Below are 18,427 nucleotides of genomic sequence, written 5' to 3'. Positions count from 1 at the left end.
TGCATATGTAAATCTTCTAATGGAGCTGAATGACTTGTTGAAATGCTGGGCACTCCAAAGGCCAAACCACCATTCACAGTTTGAACTGCATCATAGATGACAACCCCATAAACATGCTCAATGTATTCAATCCTGGTCTGAGAGACCAACAGGGTGTGCAGGCTTTTACTCCAGCCCAGTAACACACCTCAACTAATGAAGGGTTCGATATGTAGAATCAGGTGTAGTCCTGGGCTGTAACAAAAGCCTGCATACCCTGGAGTTAAGATCAGCCTGCTTTAAACCAGACAAACAGCATTACCTTTTGATTTATTACAATCTCATTTTGTAGTTAAAAAAAAGTTCACCATTTTACATTCATATAACAAATCACTTCTCTTCAGACAGGCGATATGAGTGGGAATGCTACCTAACATAGAAACATTAACAGCGATAAGGCGCAAAATAGCAAGTGAGTCTGGAGGCTTGCGAGAAGATATAACGACTAAGTTTCCTTCCCAGGAAACAGTGGTGGTTGTTAATTCTCCAGCCCCAACTCAAACATCTCTTCAGTGATTCATTCTGGTACAGAGTATCTACAGAAAACATTTAGTGAATCGCACTAAATCGATGGCCTGAAACCATTTCTGATATAACCAAGAAATATGATGTAGGCATAAGTACTGAAAAATGTTAAGAGAACTCAGAAGTTTAAACAGCTAGATATACTATAAAATTAATTATGAATCTTATTTGAAAACGTTGGTGGTTTGTTTAAATGCCATATTTCGTGCATATTTTGCATATAGGCTAGCTAAAGCATACCTGTTTATTAAGCTAACTATCAGGGCATACATGAGGCCTGGATACACAAACAATAAGTCATTGGGAAAAAGATGAAACACTATACTGACAATGGAATGAAAACTATACTATAAGCAACTGAATAAAGGCATGGCTTTTCAGATAGCGCCAGTGTATTTGACTGATTTGGGGAACAGATCTGCTCCCATAGGGCTGTGTGAACTTAGGAAAAATGGACAGGAAATTACATGTAAGAACGGACAGCAATGCTGTCTCTCGTCATCTGTGCAGCAGGTAGCCTGAGGAATTACAAAAACAATCATGACAGTTTGCCATTTAATTAGCTATAGTATTTACTGACGGCCTGTAGTAAGATCTTCTATAGCGGATGGTAAGTGCAACAGGTAGAACTGCCCCCAGGTGGAAGTTAAGGCATCACATCTTGGAGGAGGCAGCGACGGCAGAGGCACCGCCACGAGTGTACACTCTCACAGTGTCCTGGTAGAGAGGAGGAGGGAAGGAGACAAAGGGAGAGAAAGACAAAAATAAATTAGAGCCCAATGCTAAACTTCCATTCATTTAATTTGACAAGAATTCTGGAAATAAACAAGTAAAACACAATCTTGTTTATGAGGGGTCCTGAGAGAAACAGTTACAACAAAAATATACTAAATGTAAAGGAATATGAAAAAAGTAAACATGTATAAAATAAAAATACATGCTTTTCCTATTTTAACTATACCTTGATTGAAATAGGCAAATACCCTTTTAAATGACACAAGTTTTAGTGTCCGCTGACAAGAATGGACTTACCTTGGTGGGCTCAGTGTTGTGGAGTAGGGCCTGAACCCCGTTTCCATAGTCTGCATGCACAGCCATCAGGTTCTGAATCTGGAAAAACAGGGTGCAAGACCAGGGAGAGATGGTCAGAAGTGTTAGCGATTGGCAGTAAAATAGATACATTATACAATATTGCATTGCAAAGATGACCTTCGTGGTAGTGAGGAAGATGGCTGGGAAATATACAGTGCCTTCAGAAAGTATTCACACCCCTTGACTTTTTCCACATTTTGTTGTGTTATACAGCCCGAATTTAATTTTTAAAAATAATTATCCCACTGTGTCCTACACACAATACCCCATAATGTCAAAATGTATTGTTTTTCTAGATATTTATAAATTAATACAAAATGAAAAGCTGAAATGTTTTGAGTCAATAAGTATTCAACCTGTTTGTTATGGCCAGCCTTAACAAGTTCAGGAGTAAAAATGTGTTTAACAAGTCACATGGACTCACTGTGCAATATTGTTTAACGACTACCTCATCTCTGTACCCCACACATAAAAGTATCTCAGTCCCTCAGTCGAGCAGTGAATTTCAAACAGAGTAAACCACAAAGACCAGGGAGGTTGTTCAATGCCTTGCAAAGGGCACCTAATTGGTAGATAAAAAAAAAAAAAAAACAGACATTGAATATCCCTTTGAGCATGGTGAAGTTTTTAATGACACTTTGGATGGTGTATCAATACACCCAGTCACTACAGATTTACAGGCGTCCTTCCTAACTCAGTTGACAGAAAAGGAGGAAACCGCACAGGGATTTCACCATGAGGCCAATGGTGACTTTAAAACAGTTAGTTTTCTGCTATCACAGCCATTAAACTCTAAGTATGTTGGCTCGTGTAACCAGTGAAATGGCTAGCTAGTTAGCGCGCGCTAATTGTCGTTGTGTTGCTGGTTCGAGCCCAGAAAGGAGCGAGAGGGACGAAAGCTATACTGTTACACTGGCAATACTAAAGTGCCTATAAGACCATCCAATAGTCAAAGGTTAATGAAATACAAAATGGTAGAGAGGGAAATAGTCCTATAATAACCACAACCTAAAACTTCTTACCTGGGAATATTGAAGACTCATGTTAAAAGGAACCACCAGCTTTCATATGTTCTCATGTTCTGAGCAAGGAACTGAAACGTTAGCTCATAGTGCACTTTTACTTTCTTCTCCAAACACTTTGTTTTTGCATTATTTAAACCAAATTGTTTTTACAAATATACTTTTTTTTTCTTCCACAGACTTGTGTAGACCGTTGACAAAAAAAGACAATTAAAGACAATTAAATCAAATTGTAATCCCACTTTGTAACAAAATGTGTAAAAAGTCAAGGGGTGTGAATACTTTGATGACAGTGTGGTGGAGAAGAGTGAGTTCGATTTGAATAGTAATGATTAAAAAAAACATGAGGATAGAAATAACATGATTGCTGAGCCCAATGATGATGAAAATGGTGACTTAATCATAATGATGAGAACTCACCCAGCGTTTCTGGATGAAGACTTGGGCCCCCTTCAGGGCCCCAGCCATGTTCTGACAGAGCCTCTGGCGCTCCTCCTCATTCAGCACCTCAGTGAAGAAGGTACGCACCTGCAATACACACGCACGCAAGGTCATAATGACAAAGTTCATTACATTTCTAAAAAATAAAAAACAGATCTTGGACCTGTCTATATAAAAAAACATATTTTTAAAAAGGTCCCACAGTTGACAGTGCATGTCACAGAAAAAAACCAAGCCATGAGGTCGAAGGAATTGTCCGTAGAGCTCCGAGACAGGATTGTGTCGAGGCACAGAGCTAGGGAAGGGTACCAAAACATTTCTGCATCATTGAAGATTCAAGAACAGTGGCCTCCATCATTCTTAAATGGAAAACGTTTGGAACCATCAAGACTCTTCCTAAAGCTGGCCACCTGGCCAAACTGAGCAATCGGGGGAGAAGAGCCTTGGTCAGGGAGGTAACCAAGAACTCGATGGTCACTGACAGAGCTCCAGAGTTCCTCTGTGGAGATGGGAGGACCTTCCAGAAGGACAACCATCTCTGCAACACTCCACCAATCCGGCCAGACAGAAGCCACATGACAGCCCACTTGGAGTTTGCCAAAAAGGCACCTAAAGACCCTCAGACCATGAGAAACAAGATTCTCTTCTCTGATGTAACCAAGATTGAACTCTTTGGCCTGAATGTACTGGAAGACTAGTCAGGGTCGAGGCAAAGATGAACAGAGAGAGGAGACTTACGGTAGAAAAATTAACATTCAATTCTCTGGCAAGAGCTCTAGTGGACATTCCTGCAGTCAACATGCCAATTGCACTCTCCCTCAAAACTTGAAACATCTGTGGCATTGTGTTGCGTGACAAAACTGCACATTTTAGAGTGGCCTTTCATTGTCCCTTCCACAAGGTGCATCTGTGTAATGATCATGCTGTTTAAAATCAGCTTCTTGATATGCCACACTTGTCGACTGGATGGATTATCTAGGCAAATGAGAAATGATCAGTAACAAGGATGAAAGAAGAACATTTCGGGGATCTTTTATTTCAGCTCATCAAACAGGGGACCAACACTTTACATGTTGTATTTACTATGTTCAGTGTATTTCCAAAACGTTGGTTTACTTTAATGTAACTAGGGCTGACCCCATTTAGTTGACTGGTCGATAGGCTGTTGGTCGACCAAGATTTTATTTTGTCAAGCAGAAGCAAAAATATATATACTTTTTTTTTTTTTTAAATGGCACACCTGTTTGATTCGCGCCCATCTCAGTGAACTAATCCATTGTGCGCTACATAGATACATTTACCTGTGTGACATCATCGTCGTCAGCGCTGTTGTAGCGGCCCACATCTGGGGACACCTTAAACCTGGTCTCCACGTGCTGTTGCTGGGTCTCTGGAGCACTGAAGCTGTTGGGGAAGTAGTTGGGAGCGCCAGCCTGGTTGTCGAACATGCACATGGGCCCGTCTCGCTGGTAGTTGGCCACACGGGTCCTGAAGGGGCAGTTGACGGGCAGCTGCAGGTAGTTGGTTCCCAGCCGGTGGCGGTGTGTGTCTGGGTAGGAGAACAGACGCCCCTGCAGCATCTTGTCGGGGCTGGGCTCGATGCCAGGGGGCATATTGCTGGGGTCAAAGGCCAGTTGCTCGATCTCAGCAAAGTAGTTGGCAGGGTTTCTGTTGAGCACCAACCTCCCCACCGGAATGAGGGGGTACTCCTTGTGAGACCACACCTAAGGAAAAAGAGAAGTGTTGCTACTTCAGGCCACCCAAGGTGCATAGCAGTGCAAGAGAGGACAAAGATTTTGCCCCTACCCTATATTTTCACCTAATTATTATCCCGAAAAGATTGCAGCTATTCAGTCAGTTACCCATTATTCTACCATTCACAAACGCAATGATAAGAGCTCAGACCACTTTCAGAGGTTATGTGGAGTAAGTCCCCCCTCTGGTGGAAAAGTCAGAGTACTGCATTGTATGGACAATATTTTTGGGGAAATCGTGTTTAAATTGCTAACAAAGTACAATACTAAGACATTTCAGGTATTTCTGCCACATTCTTTAAAAAACAACAAAGTATTGATCAAATGTTAAGGAATGCACCTACTATAAGGGTTAGGGTCCCCACATAATTGAATAAATTAAAATTGTATCTCTATGATACCTTGGTCAGGTCAAAGGGGTTCCACTGGAACTTCTCGGCCTGGTCAAAGGTCATGACCTGGATGTAGAATGACCAGGAAGGGAATTTGCCGTTGGCGATGGAGGTGTAAAGGTCTCGAATGGCATAGTCCGGGTCGGTGGAGGCCAGGCGCTCGGCGTCCTCAGGTTTCATGTTCTTGATACCCTGGTTGGTCTGAGAGGAGAGCAGAGGAAGGATGCTATGGACACGTCCCAATTTTTCGAACTAGGTTTACTTCTTCCCACTATTACTCTTTCATCCTTCAGTTAATTAAGTATAGTCGACTCCTATATCTATTTAAGTGTAGTACATTTCACTAGTCATGTAGCATCTTTTTTTGAGGATAATACAGTGCAGTGCCACCGTTGTGGCCCGCTAACAAGGACTCAAGATGGCCACCATTGCTACTGTACACAAGAAGGCAAACTAAATGGCTACGACCCTGTAGCACTCACTTCTGTCATCATGAAGTGCTTTGAGAGACTAGTCAAGGATCATATCACCTCCACCTTACCTGCCACCCTAGACCCACTTTAATTTGCATACTACCCCAATAGGTCCACAGATGATGCAATCGCCATCACACTGCCCTATCCCATCTGGACAAGGGGAATACCTATGTAAGAATGCTGTTCATTGACTGTTCATTGTACCCTCAACACCATAGTACCCTCAAAGCTCATCATTAAGCTGGAGTCCCTGGGTCTCAACCCCGCCCTGTGCAACTGGGTCAGGGACTTTCTGACAGGCCGCCCCCAGGTGCTGAAGGTAGGAAACATTTCCACTTCGCTGACACTCAACACTGGGGCCCCACAAGTGTGCGTGCTCAGCCCCCTCCTGTACTCACTGTTCACCCATTACTGCGTGGCCATGCACGCCTCCAACTCAATCATCAAATTTGCAGACAACACAACAGTAGCCGGCTTGATTACTAACAACGACGAGACAGCCTACAGGGAGGAGGCGAGGGCAGAAAAACAACCTCTCACTCAACGAAAACAAAACAAAGGAGATGATTGTGGACTTCAGGAAACAGCAGAGGGAGCACCCCCGTATCCACATGGAAGGGACAGTAGTGGAGAAGGTGGAAAGTTTTAAGTTCCTCGGCGTACACATCACAGACAAACTGAAATGGTCCACCCACAGGCAGCATAGAGAATAAATCTCAACAGTGCCTCTTCAACCTCAGGAGGCTGAAGAAATTTGGCTTGTCACCTAAAACCCTGACAAACTTTTAAAAGTGCACAATCGAGAGCATCCTGTCAGGCTGTATCACCGCCTAGTACGGCAACTGCACCGCCCTCAACCGCAAGGCTTTCCAGAGGATGGTGTGGTCTGCACAACGCATCACGGGAGGAAAACTACCTGCCCTCCATGACACCTACAGAACCCGATGTCACAGGAAGGCCAAAAAGATCATCAAGGACAACAACCACCCGAGCCACTGACTGTTCACCCGGCTACCATCCAGAAGGCGAGGTCAGTACAGGTGCATCAAAGCTGGGACCGAGAGACTGAAAAACAGCGTCCATCTCAAGGCCATCCAATTGCTAAACCAAAATCACTAACTCAGAGGCTGCTGCCTACATAGACTCATATCACTGCCCATTTTAATAAATGGATCACTAGTCACTTTAAACAATGCCACTTTAATAAACGTTAAGATATCTTACATTACTCATATGTATATACACACTGTACCGTATACCAGCTATTGCACCATGCCTATGCCACTCGGCCATGTCTCATCCATATATGTGCATACTCTTATTCATTCCGTTACACTTGTGTGTAGTTGTTGTGAAATTGTTAGATGACTTGTTAGATATTACGGCACTGTCAGAAGCAGAAGCACAAGAATTTCGCTACCCTCGCAATAACATCTGCTAACCATGTGTCTTTGACCAATAGAATGTGATGAGATTTTTTTTAGTTATGCTCTAACCTTGTAGTGGAACTTGCAGTAGACGGGCTGACTGTCGGCGTTCACCAGCTTGAAGGTGTGGGATCCGTAGCCGTTCATGTGGCGGAAGCCGTCGGGCAGACCACGGTCACTGAACAGGAAGGACACCTTCGCAGAGATTAAGACACAATTTTGAACAAAGGCACATAGTCATAAGCAATTTAGCCATTGTGATAAGTAAATGAGATTAGAATTATATAATACTCTATTTAAATTAATGCAGCAACCACCATTTCTAGATATACTGGCACAGCTTTTAAGTTCTTACTAGAATTTGGCTTAGTGTGGGGTGAAATCAGAAAATACAATGCATTTTATGATTCTAACTATCGTGCGTGTACAGGTTTGGTGGCGAGTAGAGAGGAGCAGATGCAGTACCTGATGCATACACTCAGGCCGCAGGCTCCAGAAGTCCCACACCATGTCTGGGTCCTTCAGGTGAGTCTGGGGGTTGCGCTTCTGAGAGTGGATGAATGATGGGAACTGCACAAACAAAGGGAAATTAGAGAGATGTGGTAATGGTATTTAATATCATACAGGGAGACGGACTAATGTACTAGCCTGGTTGCCAGTCTGTTCAGCTAACATTCCAGTCCTTGTACTCCATGTCATGTGTCAGACTGAATCTAAGCAAGGCACACCCAGGCGCAATCTTGACTCACACATCTGAACTCACCAGCATTGCATCCCTGATAAAGAATATGGGGGTGTTGTTGCCAGTAAGGTCCCAGTTGCCCTCGTCAGTGTAGAACTTGACTGCAAAGCCACGTGGATCTCTCACTGTGTCCGCTGAGCCCGATTCCCCAGCTACATGAGTTAGAGACAAAAATAGGTTGATAAGAAACACACATGACAACCAGTTTAAACACAATACACTATTTGCAGACTAAAAATATGACATTGTGTATTTTCTGGTATTTATTCAATGGTGTATTGATGTAAAGTGGGGTCTGAAATGATCGACTCCCTTGATAAACACAAGCAAAAATGACTGTATACTAGGGATGCACCGATATGACATCTTTGGCCGATACCCGATATTTACCTTGCAAAAAAAAAAAAAAAAAAAAAAAAACCCTGATAATTACAATTTTTGCAGCCTTTTAAGCATTCTAGTACAGTTAAATAGTAAACACACACCATCTCAGTGCAAGAGGCGTCACTACAGTCTCTGGTTCGAATCCAGGCTGTATCACATACGGCCGTGATTGGGAGTCCCATAGGGCGGGGTAGGCTGCCATTGTAAATAGGAATTTGTTCTTAACTTGTCTTGTTAAGTAAAGGTTACACACACAAAAAATGTTACTTTGTTGGCATTTACATACAGTGGGGCAAAAAAGTATTTAGTCAGCCACCAATTGTGCAAGTTATTCTACTTAAAAAGATGAGGCCTGTAATTTCCATCAAAGGTACACTTCAACTATGACAGACAAAATGAGAAGAATTTCAGAAAATCACTGTAGGAATTTTAATGAATTTGCAAATTATGGTGGACAATAAGTATTTGGTCACCTACAAACAAGCAAGATTTCTGGCTCTCACAGACCTGTAACTTCTTTAAGAGGCTCCTCTGTCCTACACTCGTTACCTGTATTAATGGCACCTGTTTGAACTTGTTATCAGTATAAAAGACACCTGTCCACAACCTCATACAGTCACACTCCAAACTCCACTATGGCCAAGACCAAAGAGCTGTCAAAGGACACCAGAAACAAAATTGTAGACCTACACCAGGCTGGAAAGACTGAATCTGCAATAGATAAGCAGCTTGGTTTGAAGAAATCAACTGTGGGGGCAATTATTAGGAAATGGAAGACATACAAGACCACTGATAATCTCCCTCGATCTGGGGCTCCACGCAAGATCTCACCCCGTGGGGTCAAAATGATCACAAGAACTGTGAGCAAAAATCCCAGAACCACATGGGGGGACCTAATGAATGACTTGCAGAGAGCTGGGACCAAAGTAACTAAGCCTACCATCAGCAAGGGCATTGAAGATGAAACGTGGCTGGGTCTTTCAGCATGACAATGATCCCAAACACACTGCCCGGGCAAAGAAGGAGTGGCTTCGTAAGAAGCATTTCGAGGTCCTGGAGTGGCCTAGCCAGTCTCCAGATCTCAACCCCATAGAAAATCTTTGGAGGGAGTTGAAAGTCCATGCTGCCCAGCAACAGCCCCAAAACATCACTGCTCTAGAGGAGATCTGCATGGAGGAATGGGCCAAAATGAAAACCTTGTGAAGACTTACAGAAAACGTTTGACCTCTGTCATTGCCAACAAAGGGTATATAACAAACTATTGAGAAACTTTTGTTATTGACCAAATACTTATTTTCCACCATAATTTGCAAATAAATTCATTAAAAAATCCTACAATGTGATTGTCTGGAAAAAAAAATCTCATTTTGTCTGTCATAGTTGAAGTGTACCTATGATAAATTACAGGCCTCATCTTTTTAAGTGGGAGAACTTGCACAATTGGTGGCTGACTAAATACTTTTTTGCCCCACTGTATGTCCACATTACCAGTAAAACATAATCAAAACCTATTTCTTTCACTTACTTGCTGTGCTGTTTCATTGTTCAGTCATTTCATTCTCAACCAGGATTTCATCATGCAATGGAGCTTTTCAGCTTAGTCTGTCTGTGGTAGAGGTCGACCGATTATGATTTTTCAATGCCGATACGATTGGAGGACCAAAAAAAGCCGATACCGATTAAATCGGACGATTTTTTACATTTGTAATAATGACAATTACAACGATACTGAATGAACACTTATTTTAACTTAATATAATACATCAATAAAATCAATTTAACCTCAAATAAATAATGAAACATGCTCAATTTGGTTTAAATAATGCAAAAACAAAGTGATGGAGAAGAAAGTAAAAGTGCAATATGTGCCATGTAAGAAAGCTAACATTTAAGTTCCTTGCTCAGAACATGAGAACATATGAAAGCTGGTGGTTCCTTTTAACAGGAGTATTCAATATTCCCAGGTAAGAAGTTTTAGGTTATAGGACTATTTCTCTCTGTACGCACCCCGCTAACTAGCTAGCCATTTCACATCGGTTACACCAGCCTAATCTCGGGAGTTGATAGACTTCAAGTCATAAACAGGGCAATGCTTGAAGCATTGCGAAGAGCTGCTGGCAAAATGCACGAAAGTTCTGTTTGAATGAATGCTTACGAGCCTGCTGGTGCCTACCAACACTCAGTCAGACTGCTCTATCAAAACATAATTAAGTCTAACAGAACACAGAAATATTGGATTTGTTTTAGCTAAATATGCAGGTTTAAAAATATATACTTCTGATAATTGACTTTAAGAAAGGCATTGATGTTTATGGTTAGGTACAGTCGTGCAACGATTGTGCTTTTTTCGCAAATGAGCTTTTGTTAAATCAGCCCCCGTTTGGCGAAGTTGTCTGTCTTTGTTAGGAAGAAATAGTCTTCACACAGTTCGCAACGAGCCAGGCAGCCCAAACTGCTGCATATACCCTGACTCTGTTGCAAGAGAAGTGACACAATTTCCCTAGTTAAAAGAAATTCATGTTAGCAGGCAATATTAACTAAATATGCAGGTTTAAAAATATATACTTGTGTATTGATTTTCAGAAAGGTATTGATGTTTATGGTTAGGTACACGTTGGAGCAACGGCAATCCTTTTTCGCAAATGCGCATTGATTATATGCAAGTCAGGACACGCTAGATAAACTAGTAATATCAACCATTAGGGATTATGATTGATTGTTTTTTAAGATAAGTATAATGCTAGCTAGCAACTTACCTTGGCTTCTTACTGCATTCGCGTAACAGGCAGGCTCCTTCTTGCCTGCGTGGAAGTAGCGGTCCTTGTACATAGCATTGAGCATGGTGGCGACACAGTAGAGGCTCAGAGAGAACGCCACCAAATCGCTTGTTCACAGCCGAGTACTTTCGTACGTTTTAACCCCGCGGTCTGTCGGCAGTTTTGTTGAGCAGTAGTTTCAATGTCATGACAGGATATCGCGTCTGCTGCACACGCAGTTGAGCTTTTTTCTCAAGTGAGTTTTTCGAATGGAGCTAGGAGTGTTCATGTTTCCAAGTGTCAAACATGTTCTCAAATGCCAATGAAATGGCAGCAGCGGTATGAGAACCAGCACATTCTTGAGCATGCAATATGGCTTTCCTCAGCATGAAATCCTCATTGACCCACTGTGCTGTCAGACTCATAATGTTCATAGGGCTGACATTGCTTGCCCAAATGTCAGTTGTGAAGCTAATAGCAGTGACTCTCGGAGGCAAGTTTCAACAATATTGTGTAACTCCGGTAGGGCAACATCTGAAAAATAGTGTGTACCGGGGCTCGACCAGTTGGCAAAAGCCAACATCCACGACAGAGCATGGTTGATTTTCAAGGGCAATGAATTCCATTATCTTGCCGTTAATGGGTTTCGCCTTTGAGTTCACTGAAATGTTCTTACTCTTTCAAATGACTGCTCGACTTGAACTTGTTGGAAGTGTGGGCTTAATATTTTTCTGCTTTTGTTCTGTGTAGCGCTGTATTTTTCGTGGCGTCATTACGTCACCTACTTACATTATACATTCTTGTACTGGGTAAAGTTCATGATAACGTTGACCAAGAGCCCCAGGACCAGTGGAAGCAAAATAGCCCCATAACGTCAAAGATCAATATAGCAAAAACAAATTTAGACATTAATAAATGCATTTCTATATTTATTTTTTTACAATGGTTGGGAAGTGCCAAGATGGAGGCGTGTTGGCTTCAGAAAGCACCCCTCCGTCAGTCATCTAGTGTATATATTGCATTTTATACTTACAGGAGCAATAAGGGTACGTCAACAGCTTTTTCACCTAGTCGGCTCAGAATTTGAAACGGCGACCTTTTGGTTATTGGGCCAACGCGCTTAACCACTAGGCTACCTGACTGTCCAGAATTCAGATATCGGCAAACACTGCTCTTGCAGACAAGCGTGCTCATAGTCATTTCCTGTACAGTGGCAGTAGTCAAATTGGTAGCTAGCAAATCCAATAGGGTTTCTTTTTGCATGTCCTTAAGGAAACAAAAGTAACAGTTTGTAGCAGTTTTATAGAAAAACCGGAGTGAGCGGCCTCAAAATACCAGGGGAAAAAAATTGTGTTCAAAGAAAATGGAATGTAGGCTAATGTCTTACCCACGGTGGAGAAGCGAATGGCCACAGGCGTGGTCTTGCCCACATGCTCAAACACCTTGGCCTTGCAGTAGCGAGAGATGTCATGTGTCACCTCAAAGTACCCAAAAGCTCCTGTGTAGGAAGAGGCAAAAAGTTGTCAGTTAATGAGTATATAGTACCAGTAAAAAGTTTGGACACCTACTCAATGGTTTTTCTTTATTTTCACTATTTTTTACATTGTAGAAGAACAGTTAAGACATCAAAACTGTTAAATAACACATATGGATTCATGTAGTAACCAAAAAAGTTTTATTTTAGATTTTTCAAAGTAGCCACCCTTTGCCTTGATGACATCTTTGCAAACTCTTGGCACTCTCTCAACCAGCTTCATGAGGTAGTCACCTGGAATGCATTTTAATTAAACAGGTGTGCCTTGTTAAAAGTTAATTTGTGGAATGTATTTCCTTCTTAATGTGTTTGAGCCAATCATTTGTGTGGTGACATGGTACGGGTTGTACACAGAAGATAGCCCTATTTGGTAAAATACCAAGTCCATATTATGGCAAGAACAGCTCAAATAAGTGTTAAGTTCTAAATGAGTCTAGTAAAACTCATGTACGATTAGTAAAGCTTAAACCAAGTCTATTCACCCATTGGGTCATACAACTGCATAAGACAAAAGCATGGTTCCGCCAGTGGTAGTATGTGTATATACCCCAACTTGAGGTGGATTCTCCTCCTCTAAACATTACATATTTGTTGCTAGGCCGGAAATGAAGTGACGCAGGCAATAAACTGTTCCTTCTCCCTTAACGTGACCTAACAGCACCCCTTCCTCACTAATCCACATCTCGCCACCCTTATCCAGTGCCTGCCAACATGTGATCATCTTCCCTTCACTCAGTATATTCCAAGCTTAATTGCCTACACCATATACATTCATCCTACAGATAACCATTAACTTCTGGTGTAGACCTTAGACTATAGCACTCAATATTTCAATAGGTTACCTGATAATTAACACTATTCCAAGTTTAGGAGTCAGAACCCAGAATCCATCATAAGCAAAGAAAAACAACAGTCCAATATTACTTTAAGACATGAAGGTCAGTCAATCCGTAAAATTAAAACAACTTTGAAAGTTAACGGTCTTGTCTATTTAAATAAAAATGTTGCAAAAAAAAAAAGTTAAAATAAATAAACAAATAAAACAGCAAAAACCATCAAGCGCTATGATGAAACTGGCTCTCATGAGGACCGCCACAGGAAAGGAAGAGCCAGAGTTACCTCTGCTGCAGAGGATAAGTTCATTAGAGTTACCAGCCTCAGAAACTGAAGCCCAAATAAACGCTTCAGAGTTCAAGTAACAGACACGTCAACATCAACTGTTCAGAGGAGACTGTGTGAATCAGGCCTTCATGGTCGAATTGCTGCAAAGAAACCACTACTAAAAGGACACCAATAATAAAAAGAGGCTTGCTTGGGCCAAGAAACACAAGCGATGGACATTAAACCGGTAGAAATCTGTCCTTTGGTCTGATGAGTCCAAATTTGAATTTTTTTGGTTCGACCCACTGTGTCTTTGTGAGACGCAGAGTAGGTGAACGAATGATGTCTGCATGTGTGGTTCCCACCGTGAAGCACAGAGGAGGTGGTGAGATGCTTTATTTAGAATTCAAGGCACACTTAACCAGCATGGCTACCACAACTTTCTGCAGCAATACACCATCCCATCTGGTTTGCGCTTAGTGGGACTACCATTTGTTTTTCAACAGAACAATGACCCATCACACCCAGGCTGTGTATGGGCTATTTGACCAAAAAGAAGAGTGCTTGAGTGCTGCATCAGATGACCTGGCCTCCACAGTCACCCAACCTCAACCTAATTGAGATGGTTTGGGATGAGTTGAAGGAGTGAAGGAAAAGCAGCCAACAAGTGCTCAGCATATGTGGGAACTCCTTCAAGACTGTTGGAAAAGCATTCCAGGTGAAGCTGGTTGAGAGAATGCAAATCTGTCAAGGCAAAGGGTAGTTACTTTGAAGAATACATTTTGATTTGAACACTTTTTGGTTATTTCATAGTTGTGATGTCTTCACTGTTATTCTACAATGTGTAAAATAGTACACATAAAGAAAAACCCTTGAATGAGTAGGTGTGTCCAAACTTTTAACTGGTACTGTACATCTAGCTAGTTAGTAAACACCAACTTATGCCATACACATGGTGCACTTTACCCTTCTGTATAGTGGACCAACACAGAACATCACATGATCAAGTATGGTCCTATAATATTCTGCCCCGAGTAGACTAACGAGTTAGAGTTTGTATTTTGGCCTAGAGCCAGAAGTAGGCCAACACTTTAATATGTTTATTTCAAATGTGATAGGCATGTCTGGGGGAAGTATTTCCCTATACCATTACTTTGAGGGTCCACTTTTAAGAACAAATCTAGTAGCGTCTGACTCTTTCCAGCCTGTCTTCAAAACGTTTGACAAATACAGTGAGCTCCAAAATAATTCAGACAATGACCATTTTTTGTTGTTGCTTTGGCTCTGTACTCTAGCACTTTAGATTTGAAATGATACAATAACTATCAGCTTTAATTTGAGAGTATTTTCATCCATATTGGGTGAACCGTTTAGAAATGACAGCACATGGTCGGTCCCCCCCACACACATTGATTACATCAAGCTTGTGACTTTACAAAATTGTTGGATGTAATTCTTTTGGAGCTCACTGTATATTGCATAAATGCTAATCAGTGTCTGTTAAAATGTATTGGTGGACACCCACCGCCTCCCTTGGCGTGTACCACCCTCTCTGGGATGCGCTCGCGGTCGAAGTGGGCCATCTCGTCTATGAACGGGGTGTCCTGCACTAGGAGGGGCCCCCGGGGACCCGCTGTTATTATATTCAGCTTGTCCCCTATCGGGTGACCAGCCCCAGTGGTCAGGTTGTCTGGCCTCTGAAGGGGAAGCAATGACATAGACGTCATACATAAGACATTGCACTACACACTTTATTTACACAGTCATTAGGCCTACTCTCTCCATTTTCCTTTGGCAGTCCTTTCCCTGATTCCACATCAGCTACACTTACACTCTCTTAATGTACTTGTTTTCGGGAGACATAACCACACACACAATAAGACTAGTAATGTACAGGTATACTTTGTGCACCTGACACTTAATAGCCTGGGCAAAGGACTCAATGGTCCCATTAGGTATGTGTGAAATAGGCCTTGTTTACTGACAATCTTGCATAATGTTGATCCATTAAAGATGCCCTTCCTGCGCACTAATGATTAGATAACGATGATTTGACATGGCTAAAGTCCAAGCTAAACTATAGGCAAGACAATGGCCTAGCTACATTTCTTATCCCAACAAATCAAGGTCCATAATCATCCAGTTAGTGTCACTGATTATTCTATTCTCATCTTGCAATGTTTTCACGTTAAACCAGCAAATTAAAACACAAGCAGTCAACTTCTTCTTGGCATTTCATTAGGTAGGTAGTTGACGTTAGTTAGCTAATCAAAACAAATAGCTACTCTGCAGTTATGTTACCTCAACATATTACAAGAGTATGGGAGTAAACCCTAGATTTTATTTTCAAGTAAACCCTAGATAACATTGGAATTATTTTGAAATTGTATTCTACAAATGTCAAGAAAGCTCGAACTGCATGGGTTTGTTAGAAATGGGCAGGGTTTGACTTTGTGATTGTGGGTATAGCAGCTAGTAACGACCAGCTGCTAGTCCAAGCTAGCTAGTAGTAATAGGGTAACGTTAGTTGTAGGCAGCAGCCAGCTAACAATTCTTGCACGATCAAAAAAAAGACAATTCAAATACAAAATATGCATTCTTTGGTTGTGGAATTGAACAGTATAATGGTTCAGTAAATGTGTAGCTAACTACCTAACATTAGCATTATAGCTAAGTAGTCCAGGAGGCAGAAAGCGACCCTGGATGATCTCTCACTCATTTCTAAAAAGATCTGCACAACACAAACTAAGAATAAAAATTGACCAACCTTAACGCTTTGGCCCTCTTTCCATAACTTCATTTGATCGTTTGCTTTCCCTCTATCCTCGTCCATCTTAAATGAAAACGTTTAAACAACAACTGCTTGGGGGGAATGATATTTCGGAGTGCTATTTAACCCCGGTACGATTAAAGTCCTACTGCTTTCTCCCCGACTCCTATTGGCTGCTGGATCACATCTGAGCTACTTTCGGGGCAAATAAAAAGTACCCCTGGCTGCGGTCCGCATAACAGGGCGGGGTTAAACATGTGGCTCGAACCAAGACCCAACGGTGGGCGGGTTATTTCTTCGGGTTTCTACGGGTAGTCAGTTATTGGTTCACGTCTTGTCGAACTAAAAAACTTGCGATCCAATTCTCACGCGAGGCAACAGACTAAACAACGTATGTGACATATTTACATTGCTAGTTGGCTAGCTTGGCAGAGATTAAGTGTCATATTTATCAGATACTGCTGACCCCATAACTAACTGTCTCACAATTGCAGTTACAATGTAGCTGCTATGTGCTTGTGTGTGTAGTCATCATGTTGTGCTGCCACGGAAACGAATGCACACAGACGGAGAGATGGCTTTATTCCCTTTTATTAATAGTGTGCAGTCAGTCATGATGTTGTGTTGTCACGGGCACATATGTGCACAGAGGCAGGTAGTTTGATTTCCTTTAATGAATAGAAAATACAAAAATGACAGTTGTTTTATTGCTTGGTGATATTTGTTTAATTGAGCAAACACAAAGCTATTTAGCCATTTCAATTGGGAGCATAGGTCGTGATAGGCAGAAAGGGTTGACTGGATGGATATAGGTGGCTTCAAGGTAAGAATCATGGATCTTTTTATTTTAACTCAATATTCACATCCAAAGAACATCAAATAGTCAGGAGGCAGAGTTGAATGTATTAATATCTTTATTCTGTGGAAAGTGGTAAGCATAGAAGTATACTGTTATTGTAAGAATCCACTGTTCCATACACTCTTAGAAGAAATGGTTCCAAAGGGATTCTTCGGCTGTCCCCATAGCGGAAGTATTTTTGGTTCCAGGTAGATCCCTCTGTTTAAAGGGTTTTTACATGGAACCCAAATTCACTGTATGTTGTTTCTGAGATGTTACCTCTAACAAATTATCCACAAAAGCCTTTTTGAAAATGAAAGAATATATGCTAAGTGAAATCCTTGCTATGACCATAACCTCCTACCCTAACATTAACCTTACACTTTTAAATCTCAACTTCAATAGGGTGAAATCAGATTGGGTATCCCAAGCATCCCACTTAGCATTTACATCCCCCTCTGGGTGTGTCTGAGGAGATGGCTGAGCTCCATCCCCTGCACGTCTGAAGTTTGCAAAAGTGCACCTGGATGTTCCACAGCGCTACTGGCATAATATTCTGTGGACAGATGAATCTACAGTTGCGTTGTTTGGAAGGAACACACAATACTATGTGTGGAGAAAAAGAGGCACAGCACACCAACATCAGAAGCTCATCACAACTGTAAAGTATGGTGGAGGGAGCATCATGGTTTGGGACTGCTTTGCTCCCTCAGGGCCTGGACAGCTTGCTATCATCGATGGAAAAATTAATTCCCAAGTTTATCAAGACATTTTACAGGAGAATGTTAGGCTATCTGTCCACCAATTGAAGCTCAACAGAAGTCGGGTGATGCAAAAGGACAACGACCCAAAACACAGAAGTAAATCAACAACAGAATGGCTTCAACAGAAGAAAACATGCCTTCTGAAGTGGCCCAGTCTGAGTCCTGACCTCAACCCGATTGAGATGCTGTGGCATGACCTCAAGAAAGCAGTTCACACCAGACATCCCAAGAATATTTCTGAACTGAAACAGTTTTGCAAAGAGTCCAAAATTCCTCCTGACAAAACATTTGGTTGAGGTTATTGCTGCCAAAGGAGGGTCAACCAGTTATTAAATCCAAGGGTTCACATACTCTTCCCACCGTGGACTTT

General features: G+C 41.8%; 1 protein-coding gene across 1 annotated transcript; it reads right to left on the bottom strand.

The window, feature by feature from the left end:
* Positions 1-290: 290 nt before the first annotated feature.
* LOC139424723 (catalase-like) lies at positions 291-16,712 on the bottom strand. The gene is made up of 11 exons (XM_071176822.1): positions 16,453-16,712; positions 15,211-15,382; positions 12,438-12,548; positions 7,932-8,062; positions 7,634-7,738; positions 7,238-7,363; positions 5,275-5,466; positions 4,421-4,843; positions 3,099-3,206; positions 1,597-1,674; positions 291-1,281 (listed from the first exon to the last, which is right to left on the bottom strand). Exons 1-11 carry the CDS (start codon positions 16,516-16,518, stop codon positions 1,219-1,221), a joined length of 1,575 nt encoding a protein of 524 aa, XP_071032923.1. The 5' UTR covers positions 16,519-16,712; the 3' UTR covers positions 291-1,218.
* Between the last annotated feature and the right edge of the window lie 1,715 nt (positions 16,713-18,427).

The sequence above is a fragment of the Oncorhynchus clarkii genome, chromosome 13, assembly GCF_045791955.1.
Source record: "Oncorhynchus clarkii lewisi isolate Uvic-CL-2024 chromosome 13, UVic_Ocla_1.0, whole genome shotgun sequence".
Classification (NCBI taxonomy): domain Eukaryota; kingdom Metazoa; phylum Chordata; class Actinopteri; order Salmoniformes; family Salmonidae; genus Oncorhynchus; species Oncorhynchus clarkii.
The sequence above is the reverse complement of the archived record's forward strand: the minus strand, read 5'-3'. Positions and strand labels throughout refer to the sequence as shown.